This window comes from Leptopilina boulardi, unplaced genomic scaffold (assembly GCF_019393585.1).
Source record: "Leptopilina boulardi isolate dan_hultmark-lab unplaced genomic scaffold, ZJU_Lbou_2.1 LbouV2_137, whole genome shotgun sequence".
Taxonomy (NCBI): domain Eukaryota; kingdom Metazoa; phylum Arthropoda; class Insecta; order Hymenoptera; family Figitidae; genus Leptopilina; species Leptopilina boulardi.
Window position 1 is genome coordinate 2,397,512 of NW_026137682.1, and position 25,725 is coordinate 2,423,236.

Consider the following 25,725-nt stretch of genomic DNA (forward strand, 5'->3'; position numbering starts at 1 on the left):
TTTTTAATATTAAATTTTAATATAACACCTTTAACAATTTTAATACGTAAAGATAAAAATTATTTGTACTATTCTCATCAATTATTAACTGTTTGACGTGTAACTAATACAATGTTTCACAACATTCTCTCAATGTTTCTTGGGCACATAGTATCATAATTGTTCTTTTACAAGTGCGTTGTGCTTTTTTGTGAAATATATTAAAATAAAAAACGTAAAATTCATATATATTTATATAATCAAAAATTCAAGAATAGTTATTTATATATAACAAAGGCGCATTAGTAGAGGAATCGAGATTTGCGTGAATTTTTGACGCAAAGTGTTATAAAAAAAATATTTAATAACCTAATTGAATTTTTTTTTTAATTTATCGATTAATATTGATATATTTTATAATACTTCAGTATATACTCACAAGTAACGTGACAATGATGTGTACAGTCTGCAAAAGTAAGACAGGTCTCTGTCTTTTGATATTATTTATATTCTTTTTAAAAATTTGCCATCAAAGTGTAAATGCTAAACCACAATCAACTGTATTATTCAATGTTGAAGATCCAAAAGAAATGGTAAATATTTTTCTTTCCCTAAAATACAAAATTTTCATCAATACCTATAATATTATTTTATTCAAAAATAAAAGGAAATTTAAAAAAAAATTTAATTTTTATCATTAATTCATCAGGAAAAGAAACGTATTGATGATAAAATCAACATTCACATAACAGATAATTCCAAAAATCGAAGTCTAAAAAAGCGACAAACTATACAGAAGAAGATTTCCATAAATTATAAGAGTAGGGACTGTAAGTATATTAAAAAAATAATTTTTTTTATAGGCATACTTAAAATTCTAGTTTAATATTAAAAAGAAATGTTCAAGAAACAATTTTCTTAAGTCTAGAGAAATTCATATTCTTTGAAGATGAGTTTTTTTTTTTTTTTATTTTCAAAATGTATTGGAAATCTTTAATTATGATAAGTAAATTATTAGAAACTGAAAATAATTCGAAAAAATGAGACTTTTCAAGAACAACATTGATAACAAATTTTCGATCTATTTCAGATATGATTCCTTGTCGCTTTAAAATTTGCAATATGGGTCGGTGACCCATCTAAGAGAAAAATGTATAATGAATGTATTAACTTAAAAATTAGAAAAATTACTATATTATATATATCTATACTTTTAATAAAAAGAAAATATTTATTTACTTTCTCGAAGAAAATTATTATTTTACCTCATCACCACTCTCATATAATCCTATATGAATAAAATCTTTAATTAAAAATCTTTTTGCGTATACACATTTGAATAAATAAAAAAAGAATATATTATATTTAAAAATGATTAAAAATGTTACAAAGAAATATATATACATAATATAATTTAATCGTGTTTAACGGTTAATTTTATATAATTGTGTACTCGTCAGTACTTGTATAGCAATTTTTGCCTTGAAGTTGCCAACAGATCAAGCAAGGGTGCCAAATCTACTAATTTTACACTACCATAGATATTTTAATTAAAAAAAAAAAAAAAAATTTTTTATAAAATTTTCTTAATGACAATCATTAGATTACAGATTCATTTTTTTTTGCATAAATGTCTTTTTCAAAAATAATTGATAATAATAATGAAAATTAGATTTTTTAAATAAATAAGAAATTTTTTATTGAATTTAAAGTATTTAAAATTCAAAAATTCGCGCTGAAAATATGGCGACATCTAGTGAAAAAATTCTAACCTTGTAAAAACAATGTTGGTAATGTGAATAACTTCTCTATAATGGTATATATAAACACCGTAGGATCTATGGAACACGTGATTAAGCAGGATTTCGTAGTTCCCATCAAGTACGCGTCAGTGAGTCAATCATTCTGAGCCATTTCTAAGCATCAGTTTAGTCATTTCAGATCATTCCGTCTGATTCCGTCGTAGACTGTCAACTGTCGTGGACTTGTCTTGTGATTCAAAAAACGTGTTCGAATTTCTTTTAACGTCTTATTTTAAACGAAATCGTTAAAAAGTATTTATTTACAACAAAAATGGTGAGTTATATATTTTATTTATTTATTATATTTTAATTTTGTTTAATAATTTAATTTTTTGTTTAACATAGAAAGTGAATTTATGTTAGTTTTAAAGTTATGTATGTTATGAGAAATGATTTTTTCATTATTATTCAATAATATATTAGTGATTTTAATTTTTATTTCATTCAATGATTTTTAAGAACGCTTTTAAAAAGTCAGCTTTATTTTGGAGAGATAAGATCTTATGTTATAACATGAGTTTATTGTCCGTTAACGCCATAATGTAAACAGTTTTTTTTTCAAAACATTTCCAAATTTGACCTTGTATTTATTTGAGACATATACTTGATATACTTTTATTTAACATTTCTTTTTGAAAGTGCGTTTATTCTAATTTCTGGCATAGTGTTATCATATTTTGTTTCGAAGAAATTTATTTAAAATGGAAAAATAAAACTTTATAATATAAACACCATAAATTTAACGTGCAATTTTTAACATAAAATTGAATTATTTAAAATCATTTATGTACTCTATGAACGAAAAAAAAACTCAAAATAGTTTGTAACACAGTGTATTATCATAAGAATTTTCTAGGTATAAAATAGTTTTAGGAATATAATAGAATAGAAAATCTTGGGTTCACTTCTTTTGTACTAGATTTATGGCATCTAAACCTGATCTCCCAATGAATTTCTTTGTCTCACTTTCAAAAATGACAGGTGTTTAAATTTCCTAAAGTTCACTTGGGTACAATTATTTTATAAAAAAAAAAAAATAATAATAAAAATAAGCCAGGTCAAAAGTCAAAATAACGACTTGTAAATTATTTTACCTAAAAAATTCTTACCTTCACGGCTATTTTGAGTTTTTCATTCATACATCCATAAATGATTTAAAATAATTATTTATTTAATTATCGATAATATATTTATAAATTGTGTTTATTGATGTTTCAGGAATCTTATCCTTATGCAGATGAGTGGGCAGCATTACGTGCTCAACGTCAAAGGGAGTACGAGCAATTTGTTACATTAACACGCTGGGGAGATTTAATGGACATTGCAAACGAAATTGGCCAAAGTTGCTCTCCAGCAGCACCGAAGTCAACTTCTTTTGAACAAAAAAATACCGAATTTTCACAGGGCTATTCGGAGGGATTTTCTTCGTTTACTCCTAGGTACTCTTCGTATTCTTTAAACGATTTTGGAAAAAATAGAATGTAACAGCTACATTCTTTTATTATTATAAATATTATTAATACTTTTGCTGGTTTCTTTTTTTAAATGTAATTTAAAGATATAAAATTTAAGAATTCGAGCTTTAAAACTAATATTAAGTATATATGTATTACTATACTATAAGTAATAGCAAAAAAAATGAATAGAATATGTTTTCATTAGTGCTATACAATTCTGTAACACTTAAAAAAATTAAGCGTCATCACAAAATGTGATCTTTTTAACAAACATTTTCTACGGTATTTAATTAATAAATTGTGTGTATTCTCTTATAATTTATTTTTCAATAAAATTAATTTTTCCATCAAAAATTGTTTCTACTCTCTTCTGTGTTGTTTTATCTTAATCCTTAAAAAAATCTACGTTTCTAGAAAAATAATTAAAAATTATATTTTAACAATTGTCAAAATTAAAAAAAAAAGTATATTTGTATTCAACTATAAAGATAAGAATGACATATTTACATATATACTTTTAACTTAAATAGACATGTTTGAATCAATTTTTACTCGTTTTTATAATTACCTATTTCAAAAATATAAAAAATAGTTTTGTTGTTTCAAATTAAAGATTTTAATTCACATTAATTGCACTAGTGGCGCAATCGTATTTGTTGAGTTTACTATCTACATTTGTGTGATTAAATCTTAGTTTGTGGCTGTCGGTAAAATTGTGATTTATTTATATAAAAAAATTGAAAATATGAATCAAAAGTGATAATCAGATTAATTATAATTAACTGGCAACAATGGCTGTAGCATTTTGTGGTAGAAAATTATTTTTAACAAGGGCAAACATTTTTAAAACACCAACAAGAAATAGTTATATTGTCTTGTAAGTAGTTTTTTTTTATAGGTTATGTACAGACATTATATTTTTGTTATAAAAAATAAAGATGTATAAAACAATAATTATAATTTCTTTTCTGAAATAATTTTATAATTTCGTATTGTAAATAGTATCAGTTGAATTTACTGTCTATTAATATATAATTTAAACAAAAAAAATATCAAATGCAACACACAAATGTTGAAAATTATATTTTTACCGACAAAGTAAATAATGTACAATTTCTTTTTCTATACAAATAGTAAAAATATTTATTATTTTATTAAGGCTACCTGAAATTGGTGAAGATTTACAGGAAAAAAATCCACTTTACTCTGAGGAAACAAAATTACCAGATTTTAAGAAAGTGACATTTGAAAGATGTTTAGCAGCTGTTAATAAACAATCTGTCGAATTTGAACAAAATTTAATGTCTTTGGAAAAAGACATTGAAAGTAATTAATTAATTAATTAATTTCATTTATAGTTTTATAATATACATACATAGCTAATTATTTTCTTATATATAAAAAGGTATTATAATTAATTATCCTTAATTTGTTTTTCATTAACAGAAAATGAGAATTTTAATATTTTTACGGATTTAATAAATCCTATTGAAGAATATCAACTTCCATTGGAATCAACTTGGGGTGTCACTAGAGCTTTATTTGTTGGTGATAAACGTTATATGCCTGGAAAATGTTTTTCGAATATAAGTAGACGTATTGGTTCTGCCATGAGTTATAAATATTGTAACAAACAAATTCATGAGGCATGTAAAAAATCATTAGAAAACAAAAATAATCAATGGACAACAGAACAGGAAAGACTAATCAGTAAATTTATTTTGGAAGGCAAACTCAATGGTTTAGATTTAAAGTTAAAAAGATCTCAAGAGTTAGTTACATATTATTCTGATAAAACAGTAAAAGAACAAAGTTTATTTGCAGGCAAACTCGAGGTAATTTCAATGCATAAAAATAATTATAATAATAGTAGTATTAATAAAAATAAAAATAATCACAATAATAAATTTTAATAATATATGTAAATTTTACCAATAGGCAAAAACAATAGCGTATTCTTTAATAGTCAGGGATTCTAGTGTAATGAAAGATTTTCCTGAATATTTTTTGAAATTAGTGACAGCTGATCCATTAAATCCTCATAGAGGTCCGTGGGTTATTAATTTACGTCCTCATATCGTCTCAACATTTTTGGGTACAATATTTTTTTTATTATCAGATAATAAAACTATTTCTTCTACTAGATAATCTAGTAAAAAATAAAAAAAAAAGATTATCTTAATAATTATTTATATTTAATTAAAATAAATTAAATTAATTTCGTAGAATACTGTTCGGATCGAGTTTTAAGGAAACAAATTTGGAGAGAAGATGTATTGAAATGTTCTTTATATGGAGAACGAGAAGTGCAAAACAGCACTACACTTGAAAATATAAGAGATTTTCGAAATGAAATTGCACAACTTTTAAATTATAAATCATATGCCGATATGTCTATGGAAACAAAAATGGCTGGTACTGTTCAGAATGTTTACGACTTTTTTGATACATTACTTGTAGAAGGTAAGTTTTAGATCATAATAAATGATAATATAATTGAAAAAAAAAAATTATAAATCGTTACGATTTTTTTTTTTTTGTCAAATTTAATTAATTGACAAAAAATTTTATTCTCTAGCTCGACCAGCTCAAGAGCGTGAAATGGAAGAATTAAATAAATTTGCACAAGAAAGAGGATTCGATGATACGATAAAGCAGTGGGACATTCCTTATTGGTCACGAAAGCAACAACGAGCTCTATATCAGTAATTATTTTATTTTAAATAAATTTTAGTTTTCCATTTCCTTAAAAATAAAAAACTTATGCATTTGCTATTACAGTTAATTATTATTATTATACAGGGTGTCGATTATGTAATTTGATTTGATTCTGACGTCAAAGTCAATTTTAATTCCGGATATTCATTTGTTCATTTAATTTTGACGTTAAATTCAAATTTATTTTTTGATTTGATTTTGACGTCAAATTCAAATTTATTTCGACGTCAAAGTCAAATCAAACAATAAATTTGAATTTGACGTCAAAATTAAATGAACAAATGAATGTCTCGAATTAAAATTTACTTTGACGTCGAAATAAATTTGAATTTGACGTCAAAATCAAATCAAAAAATGAATTTCTCGAATTAAATTTGACTTTGACGTCAAAATAAATTTGAATTTGATGTCAGAATTAAATCAAATTACATAATCGACACCCAGCATACTTAATTTATGAGATATTTTTTCTTTTTTCTTTTCTTAGAAAATTAAATATTACAGGAAAAGTATTTTTAAAAAATTGGAAAATTTTTAAAAACATTTTATATTATTTTGCCTGTTATTAATTATTGAAAATATTTTTTTGAAAGAAAAAAAAAATGTTTAATTTTCAAAAATCTTGAAAAATGAAATACATATAAAGAAAGATGAAAATCGTTTAACTACATATTTTGAGGGTGAATATAATAAATAAATGAAAATATAAGAAACCGAAACAAATCGTTGACTCAATGCTTTTGAGTGCGATTTCTTAAGGACTTTAAAATTTAATGGTTTCATAGGGCTTACATATGTTCACTTCCGGTTCTTTCTCTTATATTTGAAATACGAATGTCAAAAATGAAATATTCTCAGAAAAATTTTATATTCCATCTTGGAAAATAAGATCGATTTTTGGATTTTTCTATTTTTTTCCCCCATAATAAATTACAATTAATTACTATTTGAGTATTATAGTAATTACAGTAATTAAGTCATTATATCAATTAAGTAAAAATTTAATTTTTAATATTTTTCAAGTATTTTTAATGATTTTCTTTTTGAAAATTTTGGAAAAAATAATTTAAAAACTCATTAAAAGACAATAATATACTTTACCTGTAATGTGGTTTTCATAAAGAACAACATTTGATAATTACCTATACCTTCTTAATGGAATACACTTAACGCAGGTATGAAGAGAAGGTTATTCAAGAATATTTTGCGTTGCCAAAAGTTTTGGAATCAATATTTAAGCTGTCGGAAAATATTTTTAACATAAAAATAGACGAGTATTATAATCCAAATGTTTGGCACGAAGATGTTCGTCTATTCAATATTTATGATTTGGATTGTTCGAGTACAGAACCAGTAGCCAAATTTTATTTGGATCCCTATATCCGAGAACATAAAATAAAAAGCAATTCACATGAAGGTTATATGATTCCAATGAGGGGAAGAAGTAAAATTTGTGACACAGAACCATTGGCAGCTTTAATATTTAATTTTGTTCCTTCAACTTCGGATAAACCTTCGCTTTTGACGTTTGATGACGTGGTGGAATTATTTGAAAAAGTAAATATTAAATTTTATTAATGAAATTTAATAAGTAATTGAAACGAGTTAGTTTTTTTTTGTACTAAATATAAAAATGATTAACAAATTTTCTTGACACTTGAAGGACATTTTTATTGAAGTTCTAAACGAAAGTATTTTTATTTTATTTCCATTTGCAAGGGATTAAAAAGAATATTGAGGGTTGTAAATTTAATGGGGTAATGACGGCTTTCCCAATTTTATTATGTATTCAAAAGTATCCTCAAGTTAATTTTCGATGGTCAGTACAATAAAAGAAAATTTTTGACTTTTCCAAATGAAGAGTCATTACTAAATTACTTTTTGCGGATTATAAATCTGACAATATAATATATTCTTGGAATTTCCAAGGCTTATCCTTGAAAAAAGTTCTCAAAATTTCTTTCCTTCAATTTTTTTTGTCGAATATATAATTTTATAGTAGTTATAAAATAATTAATTTATGCTTTTGATATTTTATTATTCTACTGAATAGCGAATAATATTTATTTTATTTTTGGCAATAATTGTTAAATATTTTTTATAATAATTCTTTTTTATGAATTTAAAAACTTTGTTTTTGAATAATACTAAATGTTTATATATTTAATTGAATATTTTTATTTTTAATAAATTAAAAAAAAATTATTTTTTGTAATTTATCATTTTTTTTTTGTTTCTTTTTTTTGGTGAGATCAATAGCAACACAAAATTGGTTAAATTTTTCTTTTATTAAAAAGTAATGAAAAAATTGCTCAACAATTTTACCTTTACAAATACAAAGTGAATTGTTATTTTTGTCGAAAGACCTTACTTAATTCAGAGGATGAGAAAATTTCAGGTAGTTATTGTGTGTACTACGTGCTAAATCTTAATCTTCTGTAAAGATCCGGTGTAAACCCTTTTACTGCCATGTAATCCTCAAATTGACAGTTACCTTGCCATTGTTAAGAAATGATAAAAAAAAATTACTTTATAAAAAAACAATTTTTTTTCAAACTAAAATAAATTCATTAATGAAAAATATTGAATTTTTTGTTAGTTTGGCAAGGCATTTCATCATCTTTTAACGAAAACAAATTATCTCGAATTGGCTGGTTTGTCAAATGTTGAATGGGATGCATCCAATATTAGTGGTCATTTTATGACCAATTGGTAAGTGTATTATTTTGTTTCATTATTTAAATGTTATCATAATAACATTTTTTAAAGGAGAATTCCATTTTTATATCTTTTTTTGCACTTTTTTTCTATATCTAAAATTTGTTTCGAATAATAACACTTTCAGGGTTTACGAATCGTCTGTTTTATCAGAAATGTCCAAACATTATAAAACTGGAGAGCCTTTGTCATCAGAAATGATAGAGAATCTCAAAAATAAGAGGACTTTTATGGCTGGTTATAAACTTTGTAAAAAACTTTATATATCACGATTCGATATGTTGTTATATTCAACGTAAGTATTTAAAAAAAAAAAATTAATTTTAATTCTGAAAATTTTCAGAAATATTCTTAATTATGAATATAGTTATTCTCAATTTTTTGTTCTACATTGCAGAGATGAATTTTGGGTACCAATAATGAAACGATTGTGGAAACAACATTTTGTCATCCCAGAATTTAAAGAAGATTCACATATTTGTTCATTTAGTCCCATATTCAGTGGAAATTTTGGATCAGCTTATTACACGTATGCTTTTAACTTAAACAATTTCTTTTATACATTATTTTAGTTAATAATGATATAATTTTATTATTTTTCACTCTTGCATTTCTATTGAACAAGGAGGAAAAAATATTTATTTTATTCTTTTATTTTTTAAAATTACATAAAACTATTTACAATATTAATTCTAAATAAATAAATGTTTAATTTTATTTTTAGTGAATTATGGTCAGAAATGCTTGGTGCCGATGCATTTAGCGCATTTCAAGAAATTCCTTTAGGCGACGAAGCTCAACAAAAATTAATTGGACGTAGATATAAAGACACTTTTCTTGCTTCAGGAGGTAGTTGTTCATCGAATGAATTATTTAGAAGATTTAGGGGAAGAGATCCCAGTGTAAAAGCACTTTTGAAAAATTTAGGATTAAAAGCTAATCCCGAGAACCAGATCAATGCTTAAATATTGTAGATAAAAATTATTGTTTTTGCTACAAAAAAATTTATAGTTTTTTTTTTTTATTTTTTTTTTTGCTATAACAAAAGGCCTTTTTGTTGTCATGACAAATTTATCTTTCTTGTACAGACAGAAAACAGAAATTATAATTTTTCTTATAATAAAAATAATTATAACTTTTTTTATAACGCAAATTATAATTTCTGTTATAACGAAAGTTAATTAGTTTTGTCGGTAGGTTTAAAAATAAAAATCTAAAAGTCATTTACATTTTAATTATATTATTCTAATTTTGTAAAAAAATACACTCGATCAACTGCGATACAATTTATAGATTTCCGTGCTTACGATATTAGTATAACGAAAAAGTTAAAAAGTAAAAATAGATTTGATATCGTTAATAATGAGTTTTGTATGTCTGTGTATAATATTATTTTTAAGATAAAATGTAAATAATTAGCTAAAAATTTATTTTGTTCTCAAAAAATAGTAGAATGTAACTAATAGTAATGAATTTCTCTTATAATTATAAATTGTGACTTATCCAAAATTATTTCACGACACATGCGAAATCATGTATGTATTTTCTGTTAAAAACTATACTAAAATAAATAAAGACATTTTAAATAAAAATTTTGAATATTAATATTTCAATTTCTATCTTGTAATTTGGAAAGAAAAAAAAATACATTTTCCTTTAAGTATATATGATTTTTATTAAAGATTGTCACTATTAAATATTATAATAAATGTTATATACAATTTCACGAAAAAAAATGAAAAAGTTCACAATCCAATTAAAATTGATTAATCATCTAAAAATATTCACTAAAATAAGAATATTCAACGAAATTTTTAATCAAATACCCTATCAATATTGAGTAAAAATGTACAACTTATCAATAATTAATTAAAAATTTACAAATAAAATAATCCTTTGGCATATGGAATAAAAAATACTTTTACTATTGTATGCAAATGCTCATCAAAAAATATGCTGTATATAATTATTTATACACATTGTTTTCAATTGGTCTATAGACTAATCACATTGTTTATTCTTAAAATATTTAATAAAAAAAAAAAATATATATATAAAAATATTTCGAATTTAAAAAATAAAACTTCTTTATTATATATGACAAATTCAAAGATTTGTAATTCGTAAAAATTTAAAATATATACTATAATCATTGCATGAAATGAAAATTAGCTTAGATATACGTAAAACTAAATTCTTTACGAAAATCAACAGAAAGTAGCGAGAATTATAGATATAAAAAGTAAAACAATCACCACCCAATATCCACAAGTTTTGTCTTTTTGACTAATATTTTGCACTGTTCGCGTACCCTCAATTAAACGCTCATCAGTTCTATCTACATGATCTGCAAGGTCGTCAATTATTTCTGAAAAATAAATAAAGAAATTTTGATAAATTATAATTATCTAAAATTAAACTTTTTAAAAATTTCTATTTATATCCTTTGCTCTATGTCTATATTTTTGTATTAAATATTAAAACTAAATAAATATTTTTTATTCAATCAATAAAATAAAATTATAAGCATATAAAATTAAATAATAAATAATCTCTGGACAATAAATTGTGTTTTTTTTATACCATTTTGTTGATCCACTTCACTGTGTATTGCTTGCGCAATATGTTTTTGTCTCGTTATTACTTTTGATAATTCCTCTAATCCTCTTTCTTGTTCTGAAATAAAATGTAAAATTATCATTAAAAAAATTTGAAAATACAAAAAATAAAACAATTTTTTCAAAAATTAAAATTGTAGTTTGACAACTGAAAGGAAAAAGGTGAAATCGTTTAAAAAAAAAAAAAGATGTAGATGATAATTTGTGAAAAATAAGTGGAAAATTAATTATAAAGATAAATTAAGAAAATATCATTAATAAATAATATTAATATAAATACCTTCCATGAGTCGTTTTTTTTGACTTTGAATATCTTCTATCGTCACATGAACATCCAGAGGTCGATCGTCATCTTCGTCGATTGCCCAACTTGTGGTCCCGATATCAGCAAAAGCCGATGAACTTGGAGCCAACAAAGCAGTACGCGACATGACTAGGTCAGTGCTACGAGCGTTAAAAAGTCGTTGAATTTGCACGTCTTTACTTTGTAGTTGTTCAATTTGTCTTGTTCTACGTTCAGCTTCCTCGGCAGTTCTGTTATTATTTCAATATTAAGGATAATAAACTTTCAAAATAATATCATATTACTTTCAAAAGTAATTAAATTAAATGTGTGCAAAATACTTACATTTCTTCGCACACCTCAAAATTAAATCGCAATATTAATTATCATAATTTTTTTTTTTTTATTTAAAATCAAATTAATGAGTTTTGTTCAGATTTAAAGTTTTGATTCCATAAATTTTTTAATAAAGGATACATATTTCTTTGCTTGGAGGATTCTTCAACTTTTATTTTAAGCTGTTGAACTTCACCACTATACTGTCTTAAACGAAGACGAATATTTGCTGATAAATTGATAAATGTTTGTGATGTTCGAGGTTCCCGATCACGCAGTGTTAATTGCTCCATTATCTCGCGAAATAGTTTCTCACAAGCGTCATATTCTGTAAGCCTATAATAAAAAAAAAGATATTAATAAAAGATATATTAATTATAATTAAATTTGAGAAATTTGGTAATTGCCAAAAGTGATAAGATTGTCTTTATCAAAAACTGTGCGAGAGGTTAATGTAATGACAAAAAATTGTAAATATACATACCATGGATCACTGCCTTCTATATTTACAAGAGCCATTGTTAAATATCTTCCGTTATCAGAATTAATTTAAAAAATTTTCTAATCTGAAGCAATTATAAACAAGTTATTGGGTATGTAAAAAAAAACTTGTAAATCATTCAACAAATACAGGTTATGTCTGTCAATGTAAAAGCTTTTCAATATTTAATTTATAAAATAAATAATTATAAAATTTATATGAGATAAAAAATTAATTGAAAAGAGAATACAAATGACAAATTAGTGTAGATTATAAACACACATTTTAATTGGATTTCCTCTTTTAAAAACAAAAAAAGTTTTTCAATAATATATATATATATTAAATATTTATACAATATTAGGCCATTGTTATAAACAATATAATGTTCTCCTATAATTATATTACAATCTTCAGTGATTATAAATAATCAAAAAACTATCACTGCTTTATTTGTTTACAAATACTTGTAAAAAATACAAACATTACAAAAACTTTTTCACAATTTATCTTTATTTTGACAGTTCTGATTATACTACTACGCATGCGCATAACTACACACAAAACAAAATGTCAAAATTTTAAAATATAAAAACAATAACATTTATTAAAATTTATCAAACCATTTATAATTAAATTAATTTTATAAATAAATTAAAGTTGGATTTAATTTAAAAAAATTGAAATATATAAATTTATACATATATATTTCCAAGAAAAAAAGAAATATTATTTGTTTATCATTTTGTATTTTATATAAATTTTTTAAGAAGGTGTTGAAAATTTTTAAATATCTTTTAAAAATTATTTTTCTATTTTTTAAATTAATTTTGATTTCAATTTTCTTTTTTTATATTTTTTGAATAAAATCAAAATTTTCAGAATTACCAATCTAGTGTTTTTTTGAAATACCCTAGACATTGTAGTAATTTTCACTAGCAGGACCTTCATCGACTTTTGACGTTTTAGAGGAAGGGCCTGTCAAATATCGTAAACAATTTCATCTTTTTTCTCTTTTGTAAGTAATTTTAATTCTACATTATTCTAATCTGACATTAATATTTATTAAATTAAATTCGAAACTTGAAGAAAATCCATTTCAACAAGTTAAAAAAAAGTGAGAATTCAAAAATTTCCCAAATTGTATACTTGTGCAAAAAAAATATTGTTCAATAACAATTACTATGTTTTGCTAAATATTTGTTACTTATTTTCAACGTAACATTTGTTTTACTTCTTATCTATTTTGATATTTTAACTGTAATGTAAAATTTAAAAATTATTTACCTTTATCGGAATTTGATAAAAATTTGTGTCTAATAAACGTTGCGAAACGATTTTTTTTTTTTTTTTACATTTTTGTGAATAACTGAGAATATGTCAATTTGACTGAGAAAAAAGAAATGTATTTTGACTCATAATCCAAAAAATTAAAATTTTATTAAACTAAAAGAAAATATTGTTACCAATAATTTATAAAAGAAAAAACTTTAAAATCATGAAAAAGAGAAAAAGTTTTTGAAAGAAAATTTTGAATTATTTGAAATTTGTAATTAAAAACAAATAAAAATAATTTTTTCTTAGGCCTCAATATGCGGTTGTTTGGTCGGCGATCCAGTACCGACCAAACAAGAAGACCCATTACTAAACTTCAATATGAAGTACACAACTGGACGAAAATGTCTGATGAAGAAGTGATTGCTGTATTAAAAGAAGATTATCAATGTCTTCCAACGAAAAAATGGAAGAAATCAATTCCCAAGGAGGTGAAAAATCTCACACCTCTCACATCAGGAAATCAAAATGTTCTAATACCCCTTGTTGCGGTATTATCTGGTCTTGCTTTTGGTTACGATATGGGAATCGGTAAACCATTATCAACATTTATTATTCATGATTTTAATCTCACTTGTCGTCAAGAGAATACAATTCTCATTGTATGGTTTGTCGGTGCTCTTATTGGCGGCTTATTTGGAGGTGAGTTATTAGAATTTTTTTTGTTTTTTAAATATATATTAAGAATATAATATTTATTCTTTTTTCTCTTTGTAATTATTGCAAAATTTTCTGTTTTACTTTAAGGTTTTTCAATTGATACTTTTGGTCGTCGATTTACAATGATTTTGTCATTAATAATATTAGCGTTTGGATCAATATTATCGTCATTAGCGAATCACTATATATTATTTTTGGTGGCGAGAATTATTTGCGGTTTCTCTGGGACAATTTCGGCAATGTCACATTGTATTTACATGGCTGAAGTTTCCGATAAACGTAAACGAGGATCAAATATAACGTTACATCAAATTGGCACTGCCTCGGGACTTTTATTCGCTATAATTGTTGCAGCCACCAAAGGCACCGAATGTCAATGGCGATTTATTATTGGTCTCACATCTGTTCCAGCATTAATTGCATGCATCATTATTATTATATTTCTACATAGATCGCCATCATTTCTTTTATTGAGAAAATTATCTAATATGCCAAAACATGTGAATCAATTGTCAGCATCAATTAACGCTTGGTGTTATATTCTCAAAATGTTTATTATTATGACAGTGATGCTAATTTTGAGACAAGGAACAGGAAGACATCAAGTACTCGCCTATGCTCCGAGACTTTTTTCTCTCCTTGGCATGTGTCCTGGTAAATTTTTTTTTCAAAATTAATTTAATAATAATAATAATCTACTCATGAATTGAAAAAATGGAATTTTTTTTCAGACGATGCAGAAGTTGCGGCATCAATAGCACTTGGAATAATAAAAGTCTTCAGCACTTCATTGGCTCTTGCTGTTGTTGAACGTTGTGGACGTCGTACGGCTTTAATAACTTCGGCAACAATTTGTATGACTACAATTTCATTATTGTCACTTTTGGCGACAATGGACAGAGGAGACGATTCTTTGAATCTTATTCGTGAATCGTGTAAAAATAATATTCCAAATGTCACTGACACTATTAATCAAAATGCAAATATGCCAATTGGATTTCCGCCTCCCTATCCTTTATTGCCAACACCTCTTGCTATTATTGCTCCAAATCCAAAACCTTGGACACAAATAAAAACCACTTGCGAGGTAATTATAATTGACAATTAATTAAATTTTACTTATATCTAAAAGTAATTTTAAAAAAATTAATTTCATATTTAAATAATTTTATTAATTTAATTTTTTAATTTTAGCCTCAATCTACATCGGAAGGCTTAACGGGTGGTCTTCAAATTCTTGCTGTAGTCACTTTATTTGTCTACGAATCGGCTTACGCTTTGGGAATTGGTCCAGTTCCGCTTTTAATTCTTTGCGAAGTATTTCCTGCAACTATTAGAGGAAGATCGATTGGCTTTTTTGTGATTGTCCTCTGGATTTCACATGTTTTGATTTCTGAATCAATTTTCAAAGTGACCAGTAAGTTTTTCTATAATTATAACAATAATTTTTCCAAATGATGAATGATCAGGAAAAAAATCAAGAATTTTCTATTAAAAATAAAACTCAAAGTGGCCATTGACCGGGAAAAAGCCGGAAATTTTTATAAAAATCGGGAATTATAGATACATTTGCATTAAAAATTACAAATTTTATTAAAATTTATTGGAAATAAATTTAAGAACACGATCAGTTCATTAACTTTCGTTCTTTCCGAGTTTATTAATCATAATATTATATAATAAATTTTATTTATTTTATTTTCAATTAAAAAATTAATTTTTTTTAAAAAAATAATTACAAATTTCCACAGTACGGGAATTTTGAAAATGAAATTTTGCAGCCACTTTTGAATTTATTTAATTAATTATTTGAATTGTTAAAAAATATTGACATTGTCGTTGTTTCTTTTAATGACCAATGAACACCTTACAAAGTTGAATAAAATAAAGTGAAATATTTTTGAGAAAATTGATAAATTTAGCTACTATTTAAATATTAAATAATATTTGATTATTTTCTTTCTCTCTGCACAGAAATGCTGACCCTGGCTGGTGCCTATTTATTGTATAGTTTCGTCTGCCTAATCACAATATTTTATGTTTTCTTATTTATTCCTGAAACGAAGAGGAAATCCTTGAATCAAATTGCTCACGAATTATATAGAGTTTCATTAAAAACAAGAATTTGCGAGAATTTAAGAAGTTTACCGCTAGTCTGTCATATCGAGTGGATTATGAAATATGGCGATAATTCGAATAATGAACAAAGTACGCCTATTTAAAAAGGCGCGCTTAGATATTAGAGAAGAATAACATAAAAAAAAGAAGTGAACGGAAAAAAAGTATTATCGCATATGACATGAAAAAAAAACAAAAATCATCTCATCAAATTTGTATGCGATTACAACGTTTTACATTATAGGATATATAAATAAGTAGAGATTTTTACTTTATTTCTATACGAGTAACTCTACATGATGGACTGAATAATTCTTTTTTTTTTTGTTTACAGTAAAAAAGCAAAAATAACTTTTTTACAGTATTAAACCTTGTAATTTGTTTTTATGTGATTTGTAATTTTGAGAAAATTTTTTTTTATTTCTTTCTTTTGGAATTGATGTAAATTTCCAAAGACTTTTTTTTAATTAAGATATTTTTCTATAGTGATTTTTTTGAAAGATAGTTTATTATTTTTTTATATTTTATCGTTCTTTGTGAAAAAGCAATGATTTGATTTTTTAAGAATTAATTTTTGTTTATCATCCTGTTAAACATTTATAACTATAAAGCCTGTGATATTATCCTTTTTTTTAAAAAAAAAAAAAAAATTGATTGGAAAATGAAATTATTTATAAAATTTTTCAATATTTCAATGTAATGAAATGTTTATAATATATAGTATATATATTTTCTAGATCCTAGCTTTAACTTCTTTTTAAGGTTTGTTATTTAATTTTAAATGTTCAAATTTAATTAAATTAAATTCAATATATTTAAATGAATTGATTTTAAATATTTCATATTTTTATATTATATAATATTAACAATTATTTATCTTTTTATTTATTACGATTTGTTATTTTTGTTTTATTTGTATGAAATATTCAATTTTTTACTTTAGATTAAAGTAAAGAATTAATTACAATGATATATGTTTTGAATTTACACGAGAAATATACACCTCTTATTTGTCAATTTTCCTCTCATGTTTGTGAAAAAATTTTGTATTCTTATAAACAATTTTATCATTTATTCTTAACGAATTTACAATAGATTCTAAAAATCTACTAAAACTATCACAGTTACATTATTTAAGTATAATATATAAATAAGTAATTTAGAACTGTTTAAAAATAGAAAAATCGTGTCCAAACTTCAGTTTTATGTAGTTTTTATGTATATAAAAAATACATTGAACATTTAGAGAATATTTATATCTGAATTAGTAAAATAAAGTACAAAAAAACAAAATGAGTCTTTGTTTCTTTTAATTCCTGGTTTATTAATTAAATTCACTTATTAGGTAATTAGGTAATAAAAGTGATATTTTTTTAAAAAAATATTTACTTATATATATATAAATTTATTTAAAAATTGAAAAAACAGCTAAAATTGATACAAAATTTTTTTATTATATTTTAATGTATAAAAGCAGTGTTTGAGAAATGCATAAATCTTTCTCTGGAAGACTAAAAAAATCACATGTCTTTATAGCAAGTATAATAAATTGAAACTCTTTTGCAGCACTGCAAAAGAAAATGGTAATAAAAAAAAAAAACAAAAGTACAAGTTTAACACAGAAAAAGTGAAAGAAAACAAGAGAAAAAAAAGTCAAAATCCTCTTCCATTTATTTTTACTTCTATATTTGTAATTTTTTTTTCCTTTCGTTCTCTTTCACATACCTAACACTTGCTTTTAAAAAATAAAATGTTTACATAGGTAAAATAAAAATTCTTCATAAAAAAAATAGAAATAAAAGTTTTATAAGTACATATATAAAAAAAAATTTGTATAAAAGTTACAAAAAACTATGTACACGCAAAGAACTGAAAATCTATTTTATAAAACATAATAGATTTTGTCACATCCTATAAATAATACTGTAGAATTTAATCATTTTTTTTTTATGTCATCTTCAAAATTGATACAAATTTTAAAAGATAATTATATTTAATGTAATTTTGTGGTTTTTGTTAATATTTAAAATCATGATTTTAAAAACAAAAGTTTAAAACTTTTTAAAAGAGATTGACAGCAAAAAAATTGAATTATAAAACCAAAATATTTGTATCAATTTTGAATAATAAATTCAAATCAATTGTATTAATATCGTTTTGTATTTGATATTTTGTTTGTTCGTTGAAGGCACTTATAATACTAGACGCGATATTAAAAAAATATTCTATGATAGACTTAGATGTACGTAATATCATGAGATCATTACATTTTATATTTATAAAATGTAAATAATACCAGAATTTTTTATTATAATATATATATCACACTTTAAAGTGCCTTAGGAATGATTTCATCGCTTGGATTAAAAACTTTTTTTCTACTCCAATTGGGAAATTTGGGTGGTGACAATACTTGCTTTAAAAAAAGACTTCTCCTCTCTTTTAAATTACATCTAACATCCTCAATATGTTCTTTATCATCGTCATTTTTGCAATCTGGTAAATTCTCCTTTTCATAAGTGGTAATCACATCATCATCTTCATCATCATCATCATAATCATCATAAATATTCAAATCTCTTAAAATTCCCTTGTTTGCCATTAAAATTGATTGATTTAAAACTGGTTTTGATTTTACTTCAAATTTCTCACGTAATAAGGAGAATTTTCTTCTTGGTCGACAAATCGATTTTCGTCGTTTTTCATTTGACAATGAACTTGTACCACCAACACGAGGACTATTTAATTTTGATGATAAATTTCCAATTGGCAATGAATCTAATTTAATTTCATTCTTTTTCATCGAACTATGAAAATTTTCCAATTCACGTGTTTTTGGAATAATTTCACCTTCGGAATTTGAATGATGTACTTCTTCTTCTTCTTCTTCTTTATTTTTATTTGCTTGTTCCTTAATTACTTCGCATAGTGAATCATTTAGTTCCTTGTAGAAATTATTGAAATTCTCCGCTTTTAATGCTTTCATTTCCACATAAACATTATTGTCATCTGGTAAATTAATTTCATCTTCTTTTGTATATTTTTCGGTTTTTGTACGTGGTTCAAGAACCGGTGAATCCGATAAAATGGCACTTATCAATGGAGTCTTTCCCATTGATACTCTTGAGCAAATACTCGAAATATCCAAAGAATTTTCATCTCTATTAATAAATAGCAAATTCCATGGATTTTCATTAATACAATTATTTATTGTTTTTGTATGATTTTTTTTCATAAGAATACAATGACTTAAATCTTCATATTGTTTTTCGGTACGATGATAAATATGACGGGGTGAATTTTCGACGGCGTATTTTCTAATTTCATCAATTGTAGCGACAAGTGAACTGACGGCGGCAGTTTTTGAATTGATACTATTATCGGAATTACTTGTCAATTCTTCGTGTTCTTCCATAATTGTATCTAACGCCAACATTCCACCTCGTTCATCAATGACAATTGGTTTTGCAGCAAATAAATTTGATTCCTCGTTAGTTTGAAATTTTTGCATTGAATCGTCTTCATTGAAAACATTTGATTCCCAATCAACTAAATCGTAGACAAGTGTATCTAAATAATCATCCTGTCGGGAATTTTTCATAATTCTCTTGAATGGTGAATTTGAATAAGTGCCATCGGAAAAATCGGAACTTAATGTTGTGGCCGTTGCTGTACTCGTTAGAGTATCTCGTCTTCTATCTCGTACAATACTATCATCGTGAATATATGTTTCAATGTCGGTGTAACCTTTCCAACTTCGAATACACCATGGTGGACGTGCCACTCCCAATGGACAAAGATTTTCATAATCATGAATTGAAGTTATTTGACTCATTGTTTCGTCTTTTTGTGAATTTGTTTTTTCACTACTATCATCAGTAACTTCATTTATTTCCGTAATCACTGGAGTATTCATTCTTTGTCGAACTTTTATATTCTCGGGTATAACGTAAATATCACTTGAATCATCTTGAGCTAATGGTACAACTTTGAAGCCTTTGAGTTTATGTTTATCCTCGTATGACGAAAGGGAAAATGTTTTCTCTACATAATTATCAATATCGGTCACTAATTGAGTCAAAGAACAAATTCCTCTTCTTTTATCACTATTTTCACGTGAAATACTAGTAGTTGGAGCAATTTCTTGTTGAATTTTCAAATCAGTTTTCATTGTTTCGAAAATCTCGTCAATTTTTGCCTCATATTTTTTTAATGAACAATTAGGTGAATCAATTTTTTTACTTTCAATTATTACTTGTGGTATTTCTTCGGTATCGTCTGACTGTACAAAACTTGAATTGAGAATTCCCCTCTCTATTGTTTCAGTGTTTTGTTCAATATTGGTTAATAATGATTTTTTATCTGCCGTGACAACTTCCTCGGAAAGTGCAATTGACGGTGAAATATCGGGTAACGTCGCTTGAGATTCATCTATTGTATCAGATTGTAAATTTTTCTTATCTTTAAATATATCAACATATTTTGAAAGTTGTAAACTTTCTTTAAATACTTTATCGTAATTAAATTTACGATAATAGAGAAGCATACTTCCTAATCCAAAGAATGAGCCACCGAGAATTAAAATATATGAAATAACAAAAACATTTGTATTGAGTGTTTCTTGTATGTAAAAAGTGTAAACAATCAAAAGTGTTACGTTTTGAATCATTATTAAAACGTAATAAGCACAAATTCGATACCAAAGGTAATCGCCATTAACGAGGAAAATATCGAAAAAATAGATTAAACCCAGTATATAATTAAAAGTGTATTTCTCGCATAATTTTCGTGAGGGAATATTTTGCAATGTAATCCAAACGGTCATAATTATGCTGTGAATACCTAAAAAAAAAAACAATTTCTTATAATACCGACAATAAATTAAATTTAGATAAATAAATTAAATTAAATAGCAAATTCATTTAATTGAAATAAACCTACTAAATATAATAGAAATATAAAGTTACCTAAAAAAACAAAAAGCCATCTTTCTAAACAAAATGCAGCCAAAACTAAAGCCGTGATTCTTGAAGCGAGTAAACCACCTCGCCAACAAAGTTGAACAATTAGCGCTGACCATTTTGATTTTTGGTGACTCCAATGAGTACCAAGTTTAAATTTTATATATCCTGCTGTGGTCCATGTTAAAGAACAAAGCGATGTTGCAACGGATGCACCTGAAAAATTTTTTTATTTTAAATAAGAAACATTTTATTATTATTAAATTTAAAATTTTTAAAAAAATGAAGTTCAAGTTAATAATAATTTTATAATTATAAATAATTAAAATTAGTGATAAAAATATAGATTAACGATATAAAAAAAATAAACACAAAAAAATTAGAAAGAAAAAGTTTTGAACTACACGAGAAAATTAGTCTCAATAAAATTGACACCAACTGAAAAAATAATGTGGGCGGACTTCCTCTTTTTTGCTTTGAAAGATGAGTTAGTGATGATACTATTTCCTATATGTCTCACTAACATACTAATATCTTTTTATTATCATCCGAGCATATGTTGAAGATAAAGATAAAAAAAAGGCAAATTCAAATAATACAATTTTCAAATTATCTCTCACAAGAAGATTATTAAATATTATATTTATGTAAATTTTGTTTTTTCAATTTTTGTAAAATGAAAAAAAAACAATAATTATTATAAATAAATAAAAAGATTATTGTACTATAGATTATATAGAAAAATCGTCATGTTACGAAATTCTGTTATATATACAAATTGATGAGATTTCTTGACAAATAATCGAAAAGAAATGTGAAGTTATTTTTAAATATGTACTCTCAAATCCAGATGTATGGATACGTGTTTTATTTTTATATGACCTCTAAATAGATTTTTTTCTGAACCTAAATCTATCATAAAAAGTAAATCAGAATTAAATGATTTTGAAATAATTCGACTTTTCATTTCTTCCCTACTTTTAAAAGTGAATTATAATGAAAAATATTTTACTACATCTATATTAAACTGTTTTTGAAAACTGAATTTCGACTGCTTAATTTTTGAGAGTTTATAATTTATTTAAAATTCATAAGCTTAAGGAAGTCACTAAGTTATATGAAAATAAATTGAAAAAGAAAATGATTGCAAATTAATTTTAAAAATGCTTTCACACAATACATTTTCTATACAAAAATGTGAATATTTATTTTATGTCCCACTACCGCAATCGAAAGAATTCATTCATTCCGCTTTGGCTTTGAGAGTGAGTAACACACTTCCGAGCTCGTTGTAAGAAACGAAAATGTAAAAATAAAAAAAAAATCGAGAAAAGCAAAATTAAATAAATAAAACAGTTGTGCCAGTGAATATAAAAATTGCATTAAAAATTGAATACCATAAAATTATTTAAACTTACATTTTTTTCAATTAAATTTGTTTCTAAAAATGTTTTTACTATTTCTAAATAAATTTTCATAGTAGAAAAATAAAAATCAAATTAAAATAAATAAAATTTATAATGCAGGTTTGTGTACATCATACAAAATTTAATATTTATAACAAAAAAATATTTTTCATTTAATTTCTAATTTTTGTTTTTAGGCAACGAAAGGACTTCAATTAGTGTTACTATTAGGAGCAACATTTACGTGTTTAGCTTTTTTAAATAAATATCCAAACATTTCTTATGAGATAGATAAAACGGATTTTTTTCCATTGTCAAATAAATTACATTCCAAAAATTCGAAATTTAATATACTTTCTCAACAAAGACTGAGAAATATAATTCAACAAAGATTAAAGAACATTGAACATCTTTGTGAAAATCATAATAGAACACGTCAGTTTGAGACGGTTGTTTCAAAAATTATTGTCGATATGTAAGTCAATATAAATTTTATTTTTATCAAAATTTAAATGTAAAACTTTTTTTAAAAACCTAAATATTTTATTTTCAGAAAACATGGAATATCATGGTGTCCAATTTACAAAGCTGCTAGTACAGTATGGATGAGACAATTTGCAAACCTCGGAGGAATTTTAACAAATAAAACAAAAGAACTTGTAGAAAAAAATGTTGTTCAAATAAGTACTCTTGTGAATAATGTTTATAACACTGAATTAAACATCAATAAAACACTTCAAGTAAGTAGAGCAAAAACGAAATTTTTATTTATTTTTTTTTTCTTGAGAATATATAATTTGAAAAAAGAAATAAATTCAAACTCTTAAACATTTTTTTTAGAACATAAAAGAGACAAAAATATTTCTCGTGGTAAGACATCCCTTTGAACGACTACTTTCTGCTTATCGAGATAAATTAGAGCACAAGAAAGGACGAGATTATTATTACCGACGTTTTGGACGACACATAACGTATAAATATCGTAAAAATAAGAAAAAAAACACACAATCCGAACCATTATTTGTCGAATTTTTGGAATTTATAGCAAAAGAAAAATATTTTGACGAACATTGGATTCCTTATACTGAAATTTGTTTACCATGTGATATTAAATATAATTATATATTAAAATTCGAAACATTCGAAGAAGAAAGTGAATTTTTACTATTACAATTAGGATTACAGGATAAATTAGATTTTAACTGGCAAAAAAATTCAACTTTTCAAATTGCTACTACAAAATCAGTGATAAAAAATTATTATAAAAATATTCCTGTAACACTTCTCAAAAAGATATACAATATTTATGAAAAAGATTTTAAACTATTTTTATATACACCCGATGAATATTATTCATTAGGAAAGAAAGAGTTTTAAAATGTAGTTTAAAAAAAAAAACTTTAAAAATTCAATACTAAATTGTTATTTCATTTTATTTATTTTTATGCAACTTATTTTAGAAAATTAATTATTTTTTCATTATAATAAAATAATTAAAACTTATTTCGGTGTTCAATTTAATGTAATTAAACAATAAAATAAAAAAAAAAAAAAATTTTAAAAGTATCTCATAATAAATTATGTTAATAACCGATTTAAGGATTCAAAAAGTGTAAAATAAATTATAATAAATAAATAAACATACCAGTCCAGAAAGGCACACTTTGTTGTATCGCCAAAAGATAAAGTTGAAATATTAGTTGTGGAACAGAGACCACAAAGGATACAAATAAATGTAACGTATAGACATTGTTTTCATTTTTTAAAATCCATGCTTTACTCTTTGCAGAATATTTCGAATTAAAACTGTTGAGCATTTCTTTCAGTAACACTACGTATCTGAAAAAATATTATATCCTTAAATTAAGTACTTTGGCAAAAATTATTTATAAACATGAAATATATAGATTTACAAAAATAAAACTAACCTGTATAAAATTCCAATTAAAAAAAAATGTGATATCCAATGTATTTTTTTAAGATTTCCATCCTCATTATACCACTTTAAACTGAGAATTTGAATTAGGCTTGTTGGTATAAATAAAATACCAATTTCCAAATAAAACCACACGAGACATCCTCGTAAAAAATATTCAGTAGTTACAAAAATATCTAAATAATAAAAACAAAATTTAATAATCATAAAACAGAAAATTAAAACAAGACAATTCAAATTATTTTAATTTTCAATTATTAAAAAATTATACACGACATAACTTATTAAAATGTCAAATTTCAATATTTATATATTCAAAACACGAATTAAATTAATTTAAATTTTAAACGTACTACACATGGGAAAGAAAAATATTAATGATTTTGTGAAAGAACTGTGTAATATCGAATATTTACACTACACTTAAAAAAAATGACCATTAACATAATTATAATTAAAATCTAATCACTTGTAATCACAAAGATAATAATAAATATTACAAATAAAATAACATTGCTCAACACTGAAATTTAAAAAATCAATAACAAAATCAATAGAAGTGAAGTTTGTTTATAACCTGTCACGATATTTGTCAGGATAATTCCAATGGAAAATATATACAATATCATGTCGAGTATTCTAAATCTACAGTTCTCGATTTTTTTTTTACAATCAAAAGATGAAGCATCTTGTTTAATATTAATTTCTTCATGTAAAACTTGATTCCTTTTTAACTCTGCCGCCGCCATCTTCTCCGACGGACGCCAACAGTTATGAAAAATCCAGTTTTCAAATAACATATAATTCAGGGTTTGTTTACAAATTGATAATTCTTGGACAAAATTTTTTTTTTAATGAAACAATTCTGATTGGTCGAAAATAAATTATTTCATTCAAAGCTACTAATCATCAATACC

General features: G+C 24.3%; 6 protein-coding genes across 6 annotated transcripts; 4 read left to right on the top strand and 2 right to left on the bottom strand.

Annotated features, from left to right (window-relative positions):
- The first annotated feature begins 430 nt into the window (after window positions 1-430).
- On the top strand, window positions 431-1,218 carry LOC127291460 (uncharacterized). Its single transcript, XM_051320614.1, has 3 exons — window positions 431-572; window positions 689-809; window positions 1,070-1,218. Exons 1-3 carry the CDS (start codon window positions 432-434, stop codon window positions 1,111-1,113), a joined length of 306 nt encoding a protein of 101 aa, XP_051176571.1. The 5' UTR covers window position 431; the 3' UTR covers window positions 1,114-1,218.
- A 2,689-nt stretch (window positions 1,219-3,907) lies between these two features.
- LOC127291461 (uncharacterized) lies at window positions 3,908-9,708 on the top strand. Its single transcript, XM_051320615.1, has 11 exons — window positions 3,908-4,115; window positions 4,398-4,564; window positions 4,685-5,073; window positions 5,177-5,333; window positions 5,465-5,701; window positions 5,817-5,943; window positions 7,132-7,513; window positions 8,556-8,668; window positions 8,802-8,969; window positions 9,072-9,203; window positions 9,399-9,708. The coding sequence occupies exons 1-11, from the start codon at window positions 4,030-4,032 to the stop codon at window positions 9,637-9,639; spliced, it is 2,199 nt and encodes a 732-aa protein (XP_051176572.1). The 5' UTR covers window positions 3,908-4,029; the 3' UTR covers window positions 9,640-9,708.
- A 1,028-nt stretch (window positions 9,709-10,736) lies between these two features.
- LOC127291462 (syntaxin-8) lies at window positions 10,737-12,918 on the bottom strand. The gene is made up of 6 exons (XM_051320616.1): window positions 12,675-12,918; window positions 12,396-12,477; window positions 12,053-12,247; window positions 11,573-11,826; window positions 11,258-11,350; window positions 10,737-11,042 (listed from the first exon to the last, which is right to left on the bottom strand). The coding sequence occupies exons 2-6, from the start codon at window positions 12,428-12,430 to the stop codon at window positions 10,882-10,884; spliced, it is 738 nt and encodes a 245-aa protein (XP_051176573.1). The 5' UTR covers window positions 12,431-12,477; window positions 12,675-12,918; the 3' UTR covers window positions 10,737-10,881.
- A 353-nt stretch (window positions 12,919-13,271) lies between these two features.
- LOC127291463 (solute carrier family 2, facilitated glucose transporter member 10-like) lies at window positions 13,272-16,704 on the top strand. Its single transcript, XM_051320617.1, has 6 exons — window positions 13,272-13,410; window positions 13,977-14,369; window positions 14,475-15,041; window positions 15,119-15,474; window positions 15,582-15,804; window positions 16,362-16,704. Exons 2-6 carry the CDS (start codon window positions 13,985-13,987, stop codon window positions 16,607-16,609), a joined length of 1,779 nt encoding a protein of 592 aa, XP_051176574.1. The 5' UTR covers window positions 13,272-13,410; window positions 13,977-13,984; the 3' UTR covers window positions 16,610-16,704.
- A 1,235-nt stretch (window positions 16,705-17,939) lies between these two features.
- Window positions 17,940-25,637, bottom strand: LOC127291464 (uncharacterized). Its single transcript, XM_051320618.1, has 5 exons — window positions 25,386-25,637; window positions 24,801-24,984; window positions 24,518-24,711; window positions 21,473-21,682; window positions 17,940-21,347 (listed from the first exon to the last, which is right to left on the bottom strand). The coding sequence occupies exons 1-5, from the start codon at window positions 25,606-25,608 to the stop codon at window positions 18,835-18,837; spliced, it is 3,324 nt and encodes a 1,107-aa protein (XP_051176575.1). The 5' UTR covers window positions 25,609-25,637; the 3' UTR covers window positions 17,940-18,834.
- LOC127291466 (carbohydrate sulfotransferase 9-like) lies at window positions 22,700-24,306 on the top strand. Its single transcript, XM_051320626.1, has 4 exons — window positions 22,700-22,992; window positions 23,070-23,347; window positions 23,426-23,612; window positions 23,713-24,306. The coding sequence occupies exons 1-4, from the start codon at window positions 22,987-22,989 to the stop codon at window positions 24,247-24,249; spliced, it is 1,008 nt and encodes a 335-aa protein (XP_051176583.1). The 5' UTR covers window positions 22,700-22,986; the 3' UTR covers window positions 24,250-24,306.
- Window positions 25,638-25,725: the final 88 nt, after the last annotated feature.

What these genes read in the sequence shown, in the direction of transcription:
- LOC127291463 (XM_051320617.1), top strand. Translation starts at nt 13,985, where the DNA reads ATGCGGTTGTTTGGTCGGCGATCCAGTACCGACCAAACAAGAAGACCC. An exon ending in TATTGGCGGCTTATTTGGAG is followed by an intron (nt 14,370 to 14,474) that starts GTGAGTTATTAG and finishes TTTTACTTTAAG; the next exon opens with GTTTTTCAATTGATACTTTT. An exon ending in TCTCCTTGGCATGTGTCCTG is followed by an intron (nt 15,042 to 15,118) that starts GTAAATTTTTTT and finishes ATTTTTTTTCAG; the next exon opens with ACGATGCAGAAGTTGCGGCA.
- LOC127291460 (XM_051320614.1), top strand. Translation starts at nt 432, where the DNA reads ATGATGTGTACAGTCTGCAAAAGTAAGACAGGTCTCTGTCTTTTGATA. An exon ending in TTGAAGATCCAAAAGAAATG is followed by an intron (nt 573 to 688) that starts GTAAATATTTTT and finishes TTAATTCATCAG; the next exon opens with GAAAAGAAACGTATTGATGA. An exon ending in AAATTATAAGAGTAGGGACT is followed by an intron (nt 810 to 1,069) that starts GTAAGTATATTA and finishes GATCTATTTCAG; the next exon opens with ATATGATTCCTTGTCGCTTT.
- LOC127291462 (XM_051320616.1), bottom strand. Translation starts at nt 12,430, where the DNA reads ATGGCTCTTGTAAATATAGAAGGCAGTGATCCATG. An exon ending in AAAAAAACGACTCATGGAAG is followed by an intron (nt 11,351 to 11,572) that starts GTATTTATATTA and finishes ATTTTATTTCAG; the next exon opens with AACAAGAAAGAGGATTAGAG. An exon ending in TGAAGTGGATCAACAAAATG is followed by an intron (nt 11,043 to 11,257) that starts GTATAAAAAAAA and finishes TTTATTTTTCAG; the next exon opens with AAATAATTGACGACCTTGCA.
- LOC127291464 (XM_051320618.1), bottom strand. Translation starts at nt 25,608, where the DNA reads ATGTTATTTGAAAACTGGATTTTTCATAACTGTTGGCGTCCGTCGGAG. An exon ending in CCTGACAAATATCGTGACAG is followed by an intron (nt 24,985 to 25,385) that starts GTTATAAACAAA and finishes TTTATTATTTAG; the next exon opens with ATATTTTTGTAACTACTGAA. An exon ending in TTAATTGGAATTTTATACAG is followed by an intron (nt 24,712 to 24,800) that starts GTTAGTTTTATT and finishes ATATTTTTTCAG; the next exon opens with ATACGTAGTGTTACTGAAAG.
- LOC127291466 (XM_051320626.1), top strand. An exon ending in TCAAAAATTATTGTCGATAT is followed by an intron (nt 23,348 to 23,425) that starts GTAAGTCAATAT and finishes TTTTATTTTCAG; the next exon opens with AAAACATGGAATATCATGGT. An exon ending in ACATCAATAAAACACTTCAA is followed by an intron (nt 23,613 to 23,712) that starts GTAAGTAGAGCA and finishes CATTTTTTTTAG; the next exon opens with AACATAAAAGAGACAAAAAT.
- LOC127291461 (XM_051320615.1), top strand. Translation starts at nt 4,030, where the DNA reads ATGGCTGTAGCATTTTGTGGTAGAAAATTATTTTTAACAAGGGCAAAC. An exon ending in CAACAACGAGCTCTATATCA is followed by an intron (nt 5,944 to 7,131) that starts GTAATTATTTTA and finishes CACTTAACGCAG; the next exon opens with GTATGAAGAGAAGGTTATTC. An exon ending in TTTGGATCAGCTTATTACAC is followed by an intron (nt 9,204 to 9,398) that starts GTATGCTTTTAA and finishes TTTTATTTTTAG; the next exon opens with TGAATTATGGTCAGAAATGC.